The sequence below is a fragment of the Brassica oleracea genome, chromosome C8 (genome assembly GCF_000695525.1).
Source record: "Brassica oleracea var. oleracea cultivar TO1000 chromosome C8, BOL, whole genome shotgun sequence".
NCBI lineage: Eukaryota > Viridiplantae > Streptophyta > Magnoliopsida > Brassicales > Brassicaceae > Brassica > Brassica oleracea.
The window spans coordinates 35,950,011-35,964,009 of NC_027755.1; the positions used below are offsets into that span (position 1 = coordinate 35,950,011).

General features: G+C 36.5%; 4 protein-coding genes across 4 annotated transcripts; 2 read left to right on the top strand and 2 right to left on the bottom strand.

Annotated features, from left to right (window-relative positions):
- Nucleotides 1–2,795: 2,795 nt before the first annotated feature.
- Nucleotides 2,796–3,782, top strand: LOC106310350 (trafficking protein particle complex subunit 2-like protein). Its single transcript, XM_013747576.1, has 5 exons — nucleotides 2,796–2,888; nucleotides 2,976–3,072; nucleotides 3,177–3,246; nucleotides 3,328–3,409; nucleotides 3,513–3,782. Exons 1-5 carry the CDS (start codon nucleotides 2,856–2,858, stop codon nucleotides 3,642–3,644), a joined length of 414 nt encoding a protein of 137 aa, XP_013603030.1. The 5' UTR covers nucleotides 2,796–2,855; the 3' UTR covers nucleotides 3,645–3,782.
- Nucleotides 3,783–5,226: 1,444 nt separating this feature from the next.
- Nucleotides 5,227–9,100, top strand: LOC106311809 (diacylglycerol kinase 5). The gene is made up of 14 exons (XM_013749108.1): nucleotides 5,227–5,546; nucleotides 5,664–5,801; nucleotides 5,891–6,007; nucleotides 6,089–6,217; nucleotides 6,307–6,392; nucleotides 6,485–6,608; nucleotides 6,685–6,733; nucleotides 6,904–6,986; nucleotides 7,122–7,189; nucleotides 7,697–7,771; nucleotides 7,971–8,058; nucleotides 8,141–8,257; nucleotides 8,338–8,637; nucleotides 8,856–9,100. Exons 1-14 carry the CDS (start codon nucleotides 5,472–5,474, stop codon nucleotides 8,901–8,903), a joined length of 1,497 nt encoding a protein of 498 aa, XP_013604562.1. The 5' UTR covers nucleotides 5,227–5,471; the 3' UTR covers nucleotides 8,904–9,100.
- LOC106311808 (protein THYLAKOID FORMATION 1, chloroplastic) lies at nucleotides 9,000–10,534 on the bottom strand. The gene is made up of 5 exons (XM_013749107.1): nucleotides 10,214–10,534; nucleotides 9,866–10,133; nucleotides 9,580–9,796; nucleotides 9,317–9,432; nucleotides 9,000–9,225 (listed from the first exon to the last, which is right to left on the bottom strand). Exons 1-5 carry the CDS (start codon nucleotides 10,401–10,403, stop codon nucleotides 9,129–9,131), a joined length of 888 nt encoding a protein of 295 aa, XP_013604561.1. The 5' UTR covers nucleotides 10,404–10,534; the 3' UTR covers nucleotides 9,000–9,128.
- A 708-nt stretch (nucleotides 10,535–11,242) lies between these two features.
- LOC106310268 (ethylene-responsive transcription factor ERF053) lies at nucleotides 11,243–12,918 on the bottom strand. The gene has a single exon (XM_013747507.1). The coding sequence runs from the start codon at nucleotides 12,838–12,840 to the stop codon at nucleotides 11,899–11,901; it is 942 nt and encodes a 313-aa protein (XP_013602961.1). The 5' UTR covers nucleotides 12,841–12,918; the 3' UTR covers nucleotides 11,243–11,898.
- Between the last annotated feature and the right edge of the window lie 1,081 nt (nucleotides 12,919–13,999).

The following is a 13,999-nucleotide window of genomic DNA, read 5'->3' on the forward strand; positions in this document are numbered from 1 at the left end:
GTATGTCACATTTTCATATATTTGTGTTTTATTTTATAAAAGACTTAAAAATTTTATCTTTATTTATCGTATTTCATTTTAAATGACTATTTATGTTAAAAAAATTAAATTTTATTTTTTTAATGAATTAAGTTGGTATAACTCTGATAAATTAATTTTATTATGGGGTTAATATTTTAATTAAAAAATTATATACTTTTAATAAAGATTTATACTTTTCAATAAAAAAATTCAATTATTTTTATGAATGCTTAAATTATATTAAGAAAAGAAAAAAATAATAATTAAGAATAGTTGAAAAAAAATTATTTGAACTTGGACTCAATGGTCCAAAGGAAAAAAAAAGGTGAGAATTGAATCTGATTTTTTAATAGGCCCAAATGGCCCAAGAGAGATTTGATTTGGGCTGGATCCAAAAATAATGACCCAATATAGATTTGTTATTAATATTACTTAATTGCCCTTAATGAAACATGCAATGTTAGTGAAGGAAACATGCCCCTAAGGTAATTATGACAATAGGATCCTGCTTTAATAGTATAGATATCACATTACCACTCAGGGTCAGTCTTTATTTTATTGATATCACAATGGATACATTCTGCTGCTAGGACACTTTTTTCTCAATTTTCTACTTGATTCTAAACTAACCTAGTTAATCATACAGCTGACTAATCAAAGAAGAGAAGTGACTCAACCAGACACATCTCGCTTTCTTCTCGACGGTCAAGAAGTTGATTACACTAAGAGACACTTTTTGACTTTCTATTACACCTAGAGACACTTCTTACATGTGACACACTTTGTTGTGGACCAGCAACATATTGTGGACAATTTTGCCATTAATGGAAATGACAGTTGTGGATGAGTGATTTGTGGACGAGTGATGTGTGGTTGGGTGATTTGTGAACGAGTGATGTGTGGATGAGTGATGAGTAATGTGTGGATATGTGATGTTAATGTGTTTATAGTAGATAAGTGGACAAACTCTCTGTTTTGATTCCATAAAACTATACAACAATACATAGACATGGACTCATGTTACTAAAATTATACCATAAAACGTGGACACGGACTCTGTTATCTCCAATACAAACACTTGGCTTCTTCAGCTCAATTGATAAATTATCTGCAGTTAAACTTCAATCAAGATGAGAAAGAGATGATATTATGAGTATGAGCAGAGAGAAAAATCGAAGAAGCGTTTACCTTTTGTCGGAGAGTAATAGATCTTGCATGTCAGAGATTTCTGATCTAAGGAATTTGCGCTTTGTCATGACGTGGATGTATGTAATTTTGATTAGAATTGAATTTAGATCCCGAGATGATGAATGTAATCGAATGAATATTGTCTATGTCCACAACTAGTTTATAATTTTGTTAAGATGTTCATGTCCACAACTAATTTATAATTCTGTTATCCACGCTTTCGTGTCCACGTCCACATTTTGTTTACACATTAATATATATAATATATATATGAACATGAATCTTAAAAGATAGAAAATTTTATATATAGTTTATTATGACAATTATTTTTATTTAATATATTTTAGAACTTGAGATAAAAGTAAATAAATACATAAAGTAGAATAAAAATAATAATAAAATAAAATAAAAAGAGGAGAGAGATTCTCTTTAGTTTAGGGTCATAAAAGTTTTTTTGACAAACGAAAGTGTGTCTCAAGTGATAAGTGTCTTGTAGTGTAATTTGAACGTGAGAAAGTGCTTCTAAATGAAAAAAATTCTTTTTAGTATGGAAGACCAAGATTAATCCAATTTTACTAAGCAAATTTAGCATATTCGTCGATGCTTGTGTACCCGGAAACACTAATCTTTTGCATTACTGTTTCTAAAATTTCAGTTAGCGAGTATAACGCAATGGTTCCGGCTAGAAGGAGTTTCCATAAGGAGATCTATTTTTATAAATATTGATCTCATGCCAGTTAAGCAAACATAAGAATCTTTTCTCCTTTTTTATTTTATTTCTAAACATAAGAATCAAGATATATGCTTACAACTACATGTTTGTTGCTAATGACATTTATAGCATATGGTGAGTTGGTTTTTCATTACTTGTAACTCATTTTTTATTTATAGGAAGAAGAACAAAAAGACAAATAGAAAAATCAAAGTTTAACTTGGAGCGTCTGAGCAAAATAATAACACTGTCATACAAATTTTATTAACCATTTTGCTGAGCCCGACAAAATATCAAGAAAACCAAATATTGCTTATATAAGTTTGTAAATAATTTTTCAAACTATTTAAAACAACATAGCTACCTAAGTCAGAATAAGATCGAAAAATTCATATTCTTATTCAGACCCATGTATTTGAATTGAACTTGAAATTTTATTGGTTTCTAACATTATTATTTAAACCAAAATAACTAAATCCAGACTAAATCCAAATTCATAAATAACCAAACTATTCATATATTTCTTGAAATGAAAACTAAAACCCACAACTGAATCGGAATCAAATCGAAAATCAAAAAACAACAATCTAAAAATAAACCAAAAACCGAACACATATGCGTAAACATGTTAAGCGAACAAAAAAATAACTTAGCACTTTCAAAGTCGCGGAAACTATTCTAGTAACCAGTAAGTTTTAGTCCTTGATTACCAAAATATTGACATTTAACGAGAGAGATGATTTTTTTTTTTTTTTTTTTTTTTTTTTTGAAACACTGAACGGTTGATGCCAGTAAACAGAATCCTTACCTGGCTGGGATTAGTTCAAAATTTAATGTTTATTTTTAAAAGGCCCAAAAGTTATAAAGCCCGGCCCATAAGAAGGTGGATTTCTAACCATTTCGGGATCTCAAGATCTGCAAAGGGAGAAGAAAGATGATCGTCTGCGTCTCCGTCGTCGGCCACCAGGTAAAAAAAGCAGCTGACCTTACATTCCGATTTCTGATTTGATGCGACTTTAACATTCTGATTTCTGAATTTTGGATCCATAAACAGAACAATCCGCTTTACATACAGAGCTTCACCGACGCTGATGATGCCCTCAAGCTCCACCACGTCGTTCATTGCTCCCTCGACGTCATCGAAGAGCGAGGTAGGTCACTTCCACGTTTCCCCCTTTGTTTTTCTTTTTGTCTGCATCGCATCGCTTTTTTCTTTTTGTCTTTTTAAACGTTGGTGTCAATCTGTTTCTTTCAGTGAACAATCCCAAAACCACATTGAACGAGGCTTTTCTTGGCCTACTCTATCCTACACTCAACTACAAAGTGTAAGCACTAAGCTCTGTCTCATTCTCTCTCTGTCGGTTGATACTTATATTTCTTTGGGTCCTTTCCTTTTCCTCCTGCAGGTATGGTTACTTGACTAATACCAAAGTGAAATTTATACTGGTCACAACTGATTTGGATGTCAGAGACACCGATGTCAGAAATGTAAGAGCCAACTTTTTCAATCTGCTCCAGATTCTCTCTCTGTCGCTCATATTCTTACCACCAATTTACTAACAATAGTTTCATTCTCCTCTGCTTTCTACAGTTCTTCAGGAAGTTCCATGCTGCCTACGTAGATGCAGTCTCAAACCCATTCCATGTCCCTGGCAAGAAGATAACCTCTAGAACCTTTGCTCAAACTGTAAGCAACATTGTCGGATCTTACGGTTTGAACTGACCCTCCTACTTGTGTTTACTGTGCATTGCGGAACTACATTTCTTTTATCATTTTTCTTTTCTTGTTGATATCAACGCTTGGATTGTTGTAAGAAGAATTATTGGTTCGCATAAATGGACGTTCAAGTTTGGTCTTTTATGGAAAATTTGTTAATCTTGAAATCGAATCGGAATGAGATAGATATAAGAGAAATTCCCTAGGATATAATATGGGAATACTTCTATGCGAGAGCGAGACACAGACTGGTTGATCGAGAGACAAGTATCCATTACCAAACTAAACCAGCCACTAAATGTTACTAAAACAAAACCAATTTATATATATCCTAGTGGCTCTAGAACTGGCTCCGCCACAGCTGCCGAGTGGGAAAGAAAGGGGACTCGAGCTTGGTGGGAAGATGGAGAAGAACAACGGAGGCTGTGCTAATAAGGCGGTTGGGTTTGGCGGGGAGAGCTGCTGCGGCTGCCATTTCTCTTTTGGTTTGGTTCGTCTTCACACACAACAGCACATGTTAACTATTTCTTCTGATCTTTTCATTTTTTCCACCGTTATATGGACTCTAAACATGTATCACAGCCGTCGGATTGGAAAGGCGGATGGTAGATACTAGATAGACTAATAACCATCATCATCTTAAATAAATTCTTTTAACATATCAAAAGAATTACTCAATCCATTTTTAAATGATCTATGTTTTGGAAACAAAAAATTGTATCTAAAAATATATATATTTTAATAGTTTTAGATAATAATAATAATAAGTATAAACTTTTAAAAGCACTGAATAATTTTTAGTTAAATTATATCATTTTAAATGTTACCACTATATTTTCCGGTTTGAATTTTAACATTTGAGATTTGACATTTTAAAACCGAGAGCTAATTTATTTTGATGTCTCCTAATAACTTTTTTTATCATGTGCGTTGACAACGTGTACTTTTAAAGAGTAGAATTAATTGTTGGATTTTTAGTTTGTCAAAATGTACATGTACTTTGACATATACATTATTAAAAAAAAATCTGAGAAATTAAGTTTTAAATTTTAAGAAGAATTTTAATCACTATTTCATATAGATTTTTTAATTTAAATATTTAAATATTAGATAAAAATGATTAATGATAAATGTCATCTTTTTAATTTTATTATTTATGTATAAGTTTAGAAATTGATCAAATTTGGGTTTGTGGGAAATTGATTATATTTTTGGGGGAAATTGATTATTGTGTGTAAAATACTCTTTGATTATACCAAAATTGAAGCTACGATTGGTGGAACCAGACGACATTAGACTTATGAAGTTTTTGTATAAGTTAAGGGTCAAATTTTGTGTCCAAATATAACCGTAATAATTAGACGGGAGAAGGTGGAAATAAGAAGAAGAGACGTGCTCGAAACCGGTTTACCAAACCCAACAAACAACACACAGTGGGAAGTTGAAACAAAAAAAAAAACGGAAGGACGAGTAGTAACGCGGGCGCATGACTCAGTCCGCGTCAGAATCCGGAGGCGCCGTCGCTACCAAGAATCTCGCACGTGGGGGACCCTGTTCCTTTCTCTAACCGCCAACCCCCCAAGTATTCCATGAATCTTCGTTTACGTTTTCTCTTTTTATACTGAATTAATATACAAAGACAAGAATATCATTTTATCATTATCTTTTCGGATCCCGATACCTTCCACCATTTTCTCATGCTCCAATCGAAAACTGTACCTGTGTTTTCCTGTTGTTGATCACAGATCCCATCTGATTCTACTTTCCCCTTAAAAGAAAAAAAATCAGGTTGTTTTGAATCTGAATCAGTGATTCATACCACGACGCGACGGCATGGATAGCTTATCAGATTTTCTCAAGGAATTCTACATCCCTACTTACGTCCTCTCGCCGGAATCGGAGACTCCGGCACCAACCATCGCTCCGCCTGAGAGTCCCGTCCTCGTCTTCATCAACTCCAAAAGCGGTGGTCAGCTGGGTGGGGAGCTCCTCCTTACCTACCGCTCTCTTCTCAATGACAATCAGTCGCCGGAATCGGAGACTCCGGCACCAACCATCGCTCCGCCTGAGAGTCCCGTCCTCGTCTTCATCAACTCCAAAAGCGGTGGTCAGCTGGGTGGGGAGCTCCTCCTTACCTACCGCTCTCTTCTCAATGACAATCAGGTAATCTCATCGCTCGAACTTTTTTTTTTTTTTTTTTTTTTTAATTTAATTTAATATTAAACCACTGTCAGTCAATCTGGTGTGCTCAGGTGTTTGATCTTGGGGTGGAGACTCCGGATAAGGTGCTTCGCAGAATATATCTCAACCTCGAGAGGCTAAAGGATGACGATCTCGCTTGTCACATTCGAGACAAGTTAAAAATAATTGTGAGGAGGAGTTTGTATTAAAATAAATTACAACGCTCTCTTTCACTACCATTTTGTGATTTACAATCTTTATATATATAGGTTGCAGGAGGTGATGGAACTGCTGGGTGGCTCCTTGGAGTTGTATGTGACCTTAAACTATCACATCCTCCTCCTATCGCCACCGTACCTTTGGGTACAGGAAACAACCTTCCCTTTGCATTTGGATGGGTGGGTTTACCTTACACACTACACTCCCTCCTCATCAGATTTGTTTCTTTACTATATTATCAAGAAGCATTTTCAATCTCTCTCTTCAGGGAAAGAAAAATCCGGGAACTGATAGGGCTTCGGTGGAGTTGTTTTTGGATAAAGTGCTCAAGGCCAAAGAGATGAAGATTGACAAGTATGTATACATATCTCTCTGTTCTATTTTTTTTTTTTTTTTAACAATAGAGTGTTTATGAATATACATTTTGTTTTTTTTTTTCTTTTAAGTTGGCACATACTTATGAGGATGAAGGCTCCTAAAGAAGGCCCTTGTGATCCTCTTGCACCTCTTGAGTTACCACATTCTCTACATGCATTTCACCGTGTCTCTCCAACAGATGAACTTAATAGGGTAAATAATTCTTTCTGCCAGAATAATTCTGACTCATTCACTCTTATTATATGGATATATCATTTACTCTTTCCAGGAAGGTTGCCACACATTTCGCGGGGGATTCTGGAATTACTTCAGCCTGGGTGAGAAATTTGTATTTTATTTTTGCCTACAAAATGCTAATATGCTTCTATTTGCCTCTGGATTTTTCTTGAGTCAGTAATAAGCATAATAGCACTGCGGTTAAGTTTTCCCCTGATCATCAAATTCAGAGACAAATCCCCCTTGTAAGTTCTCGATTGTGCATGTGCAGGAATGGATGCTCAAATTTCTTATGCGTTTCATTCTGAGAGGAAGCTACACCCTGAAAAATTTAAGAATCAGCTGGTTAATCAGGTACCTTGTTCGTAGAAGTTTCCTTACCCTGGAGGCTTCTGCTGTGATTATGATTTATGTTAGTGTGATTACGCTTACAAGTAGTACATACTTTGCGTTGGCTTCACATTCCCACTTTTTTTTACAATATGGTAGAGTACGTATGTAAAGCTTGGTTGCACGCAAGGATGGTTCTGTGCCTCTCTTTTCCACCCTGCTTCACGGTAAGCACATGTGAATATATATATATATCTACGCTTTGTTTAGTTTCACTATTTTCCTGCCCCTAAGTTTCAGCTCCCCCCAATTTCTCATTCACATTTTTTTTATTTGTGTCCAACCTCGGAGTTCTTAAACATTTTTCTAAATGTTTTCAATGAACTTTGGCTCAATCCTTTGTTTTAACTATACTGTTATAATGTCAGTAATTGGAAATATGGCGCCAATAGTTATTCTCTGTATACATTCATTTCTCTAATAGGGCCTCGTTTGTGTGCCAAAAATGTCAAATTCGAATACTTTTCAACATCTATATACAAACATGCATCAATGAGCACCTTATGATTGGAGTCTTATACTTTTAATTTTAAATGAGTGTAATCTTATGGTGGTTACATATTCTCGGTAATGGAGTCCACATTTTCTGTAACTTAATCTTTGTATCCTTGTATGATATGTTTTTACTCTCTTGCACGATATATTAGACAGTTCTATCATGTCTTCCTTTGCAGGAACATAGCTCAGCTTGCAAAGGTTAAGATTGCAAATAAAAATGGCCAATGGCATGACCTCCACATACCCCATAGGTAAATGTTTTATTCCATTCAATCTAAATGGTCCTGAGGGCTAAGTGTCAGTCACGAATTTCATACCATGTTGGATAGTCTTGGGACTTTACTGTGTTTGATCTTCATTTACATCTCAAACGTGACAAATCAGTGCCCTACCAGGCTACCAGGGATAAAAAAAAACTTCAATTCCTGACTTTTGTTTCTGCTCTCACAGCATCAGGTCCATTGTATGCCTGAATCTGCCCAGCTTTTCTGGAGGACTAAATCCTTGGGGTACACCAAATCCCAGGAAACAACGCGATGTAATTCTCTTGACATTTTGTTTATATAAATATTGACATGGTGAAATAATGTTCATATTTCTTTTTTCTTGTGACACAATAGAGAGACTTGACTCCACCATTCGTTGATGATGGCTTCATTGAGGTTGTTGGGTTCAGAAATGCTTGGCATGGTCTTGTCCTACTCGCTCCAAATGGGCACGGCACACGGCTTGCCCAGGTAAGTCTTGTACAAACATAAATGATAGGCACATCTCGATATGATGATTGAGTGCGAGTTGGTTTCTCTTTGGTGACTAGGCAAACCGGGTTCGGTTCGAATTTCGGAAAGGTGCAGCGGACCATACATTCATGAGGATGGATGGGGAGCCGTGGAAACAGCCACTGCCAATGGATGATGAAACTGTGATGGTAGAGATTTCACACCTTGGCCAAGTGAACATGCTTGCAACTCATGACTGCCGGTCCAGAAGCATGTACGACCCTTCGACACCCCGCCATCAGGAAGAGTATGATGATAATGAAGACGACTCAGTGGCTGAAGAAGGCGAGGAATATAGAAAGTTTGGTGCTGCTGATACCTTCAAGATTCCTGAAGAGGTTGATATCTCTCACCTTAGTTAAAAGACTATTGATTCTATCTATGCATTCTTCCTCTTATATTCTGCTTTCATCTTTTTCATTTCATTTTCGCATAATGGTCGAGACAATTATATGTAATGTATCTGGATGCTAAAACTTTTAAGTCTCTGCAATTCCTTAGCATTGAATCTGATATATCGAGATTCATTTTGGGTATTTTTATTTTGTTTTAATAGGGACAACACATAAATAATTCAAAAGGCAGGGCTTTAAGGAGGAAATGACGTAATAAATCGTTGGACACGTTCCCACTGAAGGCAGCACCACCCTATCAATGCATCTAAACTACATGCATCAACAATTATGTAAAAAAGCTCATAAATTCGAAAGACAGAGTGATGTTTGTTCTTAGGAATGAGCATATGTATATCTCAAGTCAAGAAGTTGATGTCGTTACTAAGAACAATAAAACAAAAAAAAATCACAAATAGATTGTTTTAGGATTTTCATTAAACGAAGAAAGATAGGCTATTATCTCCCAGAGACTTGGAGATTGATTCGTTAGCTTTCTGGGATTCGGCTCTTTCCCCTCTCTTCTTCTTCTCCCTAAATAACCACACGACAAGCAATGTTAAAAGGTTCCACGAGACTATAGATTTAAGTAACATACAGAGGTAGGTTTTGGAAGCATCAATACCTCTCGACATACTCCTTGAGTAGTTCCTTGGCTTGGACAAGCTTTGACAGCAGGTTGCGATACACATCGAGGTCCCGATCCACGCTTTTCTTGTTGATATTTAGGGACGCACAAAGCTGTTGTTCCATGAGAATGAATATATGCAAACATGAAACCATTGCATAGAATAGGATAACCAAGATGGTATGCTATATCACCTAGCTAAGCCGTAAATTAAAAAAAAAAAAAAAAGAAAAGGAAATGGGAAGACAAAGTAGTATGACCTTGTCAAGGACAGTTGGATCAGTAGCACCTGCAAGCTCAAGCAAGCGAAAGAGGCCAACAGCGAAGAACCTGCTGTAACTGAAACCCTCCTTACTGCCAGCTCTTTCTGAAATGTCCTTAAGAATCGCTTCAACTTCTCCTTCCTTAGAGGAGAAGTCAACTAGTGAAGCAGACGTCTGACTTCTGGCCCATTCCTCCATCTTCTGCGCATCAATTCTATGAAAAAAAAGAGAAGGTTCAACTCTATCTTTCAACTATTGTGAGAGGAGGAGAGAGAGAGCTAACCGGTATTGCTTAGGATCCTCATTCAAAGCTTCAACGTAAGCTTGGAAAATGGAATCACGATCCTGATCGCTCGGATATCCATCCATGAGCTGATCGTAGACGGTTACAAAGCCAAGTGCGAAAACGGGGTCGTAACGGTAAGTCCTTTTGTACCTCATCAAATGCTGCTGCACGATGAGCTCCTGCAACACGGTGTTGTAGATACTTGGGATGGGCCTCTTGTAGGCTTTGAGGAAATTCGACTTTGTCTCCGATACAGGTGGCACATCTGAACAAACAAAGTATTGCTAAATGCGGCTAACGAAATTAAAGGAAAGCGTCTGCAAAAGTACATAGAGATTTACTTACCGGTAGCATTTGACATGCAGTGGATGACGAATTTCGAAGAGGAAGTGGAAGGCCTGGAAGAAGTCAGAGAGCGGCGAGAAAGTCTCCTGCAGATGGCGGAGACGGAGGCGAGAGGACGACAAGGCGTGGGATTCGAAATCTTTCCAGATTGGCCCAGCGCCGGGAAGGAAAGAGAAGCGATTGCAGCCATACGAAGGAAAGGAAGGAGAGAAGGAGGAGAGTTGGGTTATTGGGATTTGGATTTGGGCAGAGGAGAGGATGGCTTGGCCATGGTAAGAGGATCTTCTGACTTGTGAGGGGACTTATCCAACTCTCCGAGTTGTCACAAGTTTAACACGTGTCTCTTCTGTGTTCTATCGTCTCTACTCCGTGTTACGAGGGGACTAGGCTAGGCCCTTAATAAGGCCCAAATCTTTGCTTACAACATATCCAACTAATAAATCACATACGAGACTAAAATTCCAAGAATGAAATAACGGTCTCACCAAGGCGTAGACACTTTTCTTCGGAACCAAAAAAAAAAAATTGAATCAAACCGAACAAAAAAATGGGGTTGGATTTGGTTCTGGATCCTATCACAGTATCACTTAATTGAGCGGATCTTATATTTTTGAAATAAAAAAATAGAAACTAAATCGAACCGACTCGAAAACCAAATGGATATCTGAATTTCTATAATATAGTTTATGTATTTATAAATATTAATTATATTTAGTTTTAGGAAATATTCCCTACAATATTCCAACTAAATTTTGATAAACTTTTTAAACTGGGTACCAAAAAAAATTAGGTATTAAAGAACTTATTGAAATTGAGTTGAGGTATTTTAATGAAATTTTACTTTAGTATTAAAATAATAAAATAATTTAAAATATTATTAATAAATCAAAATACCAAAAAATGAAACAAAATTAATTTTTATCCGAAATATTTAAACTATCTGAATTATCCAAATTTCTATCCAAAAACCCGGAAAAAATCTGATATTTTATCAGAAGATTCTGATTTTTTTACTTTTTTATCCTGAATTAAATAAAAAGTTGAAACCGAACTAAAACCAAAATTATCTTGGATATTAGTTGATTCCCAACTTAACTACTGAACCAAACTGAAAACCAAAATAACCGAACCAAATCCGAAGCAAATTTTCTTAATATCCGAACGGATCCTTAAACACGTAGAACCGAAGAAACGAAAAAATCGAAGAAGCGAAAAAAGCTGAAATCGAACCGAAAAACGAATTTCTATGGCTACTCTCACCTGACATTCAATAAGGCATATCAGTCTATTGCTTATCCTCAAATACTATAGTTGGATTATCGTTGATTTCTCACTCTTTGTCTATGGTAAAAGTAAGACAACTTACTCATTCGGATCAGATTGACTTGTTCATATGTTACATAAGATAATCCAAGACAAAGAGGGGTATTGGAAAAGTACAAACACCAACAGAGCTTATATATAGTGATGATTGATCACGTTAGATCCTCACAATTACCTATCAACAAAAATGACGCTGGTAATAGAGAATCAGAATGTGAGAGTTATGGTGGGAGGAGATGACAAAAACTGTCTCCAGATCACAAGTCGTGCGTACAACTTACCTAATTGTCTATGTATGCTAGGAGGACTGATGAAGTGAAAGTGCAAACTAGCTTTGTAAAATTATCATAAGAATTCAGAGTTTATTTTTGTCGGGGTGGTTGATCTTGTTCATGATCTTCCTTCTGGTTATAAGAAATAGGAAAATGGTAATCATCCCAGAGAGGGCTTCCTTGTCCCCACTCCTCTGGAATTGCATTGAACCATGCCTCAGCCCAACCTGTGTCATCACTCACCCTTCCCACTGCCACACTCGAATCATCATTTCCTCTCTCGCTTGCCTCCGCAGCAGCAGGCGTTTCAGACTGTTTCTGATGCAGCGGAGTTGACTCTTGCTTATTCAGAAAGAGTTCCGGGAAATTAAGCCTTGCGGTCTCGCCCCTCAGCTTGAAGGCCTCCCGGTCGTATGCCATAGCGGCTTCCTCTGCTGTATCAAATGTCCCGAGCCAGAGACGTGTTCTGTTTCTTGGCTTGCGGATCTCAGCTACCCATTTCCCCCAGTGGCGCTGTCTGACCCCTCTGTACAGTTTGGTGGCGCTGAAGGGTTGGATCGGTCTCGCTAGTTGTAGTGGCAGTGGCAGATTCAGTATGTCTCTCCAGTACTGCATCATATGTTGTTGTTGCTGCTGATGTGCGTTTAAAAATGGATACACCTGACGTTGAGGACCAAACGAGATCATTTGCATTTGCCTCGGGTATGAAAACAGTTGCTGGTTTTGAATATTAGATGGAGCAAGGGAAAAGGGAAAAGCAGTAGTTGGTGGCGGCGGCTGATCAGGAGTAACACAGGAAGAGGATAAAAGATAAGGGTTGTGTCGGTCAATGGTCCTAATCTTTCTAAGGCTTCTCTGCGACAACGTTGTCGAGGATGTTTCTCCAACAAGTGGCTTCCACATGTCTGAACCTGAATTATCTTTACTCTTAAATTGGAGCGCCTCCTCTGACTCCATCTCGTGATCCATTTTCTCTACTTCGCTGGTACAGAAGCTCATGATGGATTTTCCCTTGTTCTTAGCCGTAGCCATATATAGATGTGTCAGCCGACTGGAGATTTAAAAAGACAAGAGGATGGCTCTCTCTTTGTTTTATGGAAACAGAGGAATAGCGGGAGAGATGTGTTGTGTGGTTATGAAATCGCTTTCCTCTTTATATATCAGAGCCCGAGTGGGTGGGACTTGTTAACTGAGAGATGTTGACATATACCACTAAACAAAATATCCAACCCTTCTCAGGTCCGTGCCATGCACTCCTCTGCTTTTTTTTTTCTTCTTTTGGACGGTGTGATTTTTTACATTCTTTCTTTTTTCTTGCTAATTATTGTAAACGTTGATGACAGTATGGTCGGCTAATCGCGGCTACGGATACATGAGACTGAAACAATTGATTACGACGTCACCTCACCTGTATTTAGCTATTGGTAGTCATATTTAGCTTTGACTTTTTTTTTCTTCTTAATTTATAAACCCCACCTACAAAAGACAATCCTAACGTATCAAGAATGGAACAAACCAACTTTTGTTCACCATGGGGTTAGACAACATCTGCATCCTAAATATCAATCTGAAACTGACTCAAATTGAAGATATTGAACCGAACCCAAGATAAATATTTGAGAAGGTCCTAAATTACTATATCCGAAGAACAAGTATCGAGATTCGATCCAAATCGAAAACCAAATAACTATCCAAAAATATCTGAAAATATGTATCTCAAAATATTAGTTATAATCATATTTACAATAATTTAATGTCTAAAATATCATAAATCAAAAATATTTTATTTTATTTAAATTAAATTGGCTAATTTAGATAAAAATATTCAAATCAAATTGTATCCACAATTACTCTTCGGATCAAACAATTGATTTGAACCGTATTAAATGAGTATTTTTGGTTCTTTTGTTATTTTGAATAAACTTGAATAATTTGAGTATAAGATACTCAAACCGAATAATTTGGTTACTTTGGATAAAATATTTGAATACATTGGATACAATATTTGAATACATTAGATACAACAGTTATATGGTTAATTTATGATTTATACATCAAAACCATATCCATCCGGATTCAGGAAACCCCGATTTGGATCCAATTTTGTTTTTTATTATATCTGAATAAAACTTTTTCAAAATCCCAAAAAAACTGATATCAGAAAGCACAGACATGGATTCAAATGCATATA

What these genes read in the sequence shown, in the direction of transcription:
- LOC106310350 (XM_013747576.1), top strand. Translation starts at nt 2,856, where the DNA reads ATGATCGTCTGCGTCTCCGTCGTCGGCCACCAG. An exon ending in TCTCCGTCGTCGGCCACCAG is followed by an intron (nt 2,889 to 2,975) that starts GTAAAAAAAGCA and finishes ATCCATAAACAG; the next exon opens with AACAATCCGCTTTACATACA. An exon ending in CCTACACTCAACTACAAAGT is followed by an intron (nt 3,247 to 3,327) that starts GTAAGCACTAAG and finishes TTCCTCCTGCAG; the next exon opens with GTATGGTTACTTGACTAATA.
- LOC106311809 (XM_013749108.1), top strand. Translation starts at nt 5,472, where the DNA reads ATGGATAGCTTATCAGATTTTCTCAAGGAATTCTACATCCCTACTTAC. An exon ending in TTCCCTTTGCATTTGGATGG is followed by an intron (nt 6,218 to 6,306) that starts GTGGGTTTACCT and finishes CTCTCTCTTCAG; the next exon opens with GGAAAGAAAAATCCGGGAAC. An exon ending in CTGGAATTACTTCAGCCTGG is followed by an intron (nt 6,734 to 6,903) that starts GTGAGAAATTTG and finishes GTGCATGTGCAG; the next exon opens with GAATGGATGCTCAAATTTCT.
- LOC106311808 (XM_013749107.1), bottom strand. Translation starts at nt 10,403, where the DNA reads ATGGCTGCAATCGCTTCTCTTTCCTTCCCGGCGCTGGGCCAATCTGGA. An exon ending in GAGGATCCTAAGCAATACCG is followed by an intron (nt 9,797 to 9,865) that starts GTTAGCTCTCTC and finishes TTTTTTTCATAG; the next exon opens with AATTGATGCGCAGAAGATGG. An exon ending in ATCCAACTGTCCTTGACAAG is followed by an intron (nt 9,433 to 9,579) that starts GTCATACTACTT and finishes ATGGAACAACAG; the next exon opens with CTTTGTGCGTCCCTAAATAT.
- LOC106310268 (XM_013747507.1), bottom strand. Translation starts at nt 12,840, where the DNA reads ATGGCTACGGCTAAGAACAAGGGAAAATCCATCATGAGCTTCTGTACC.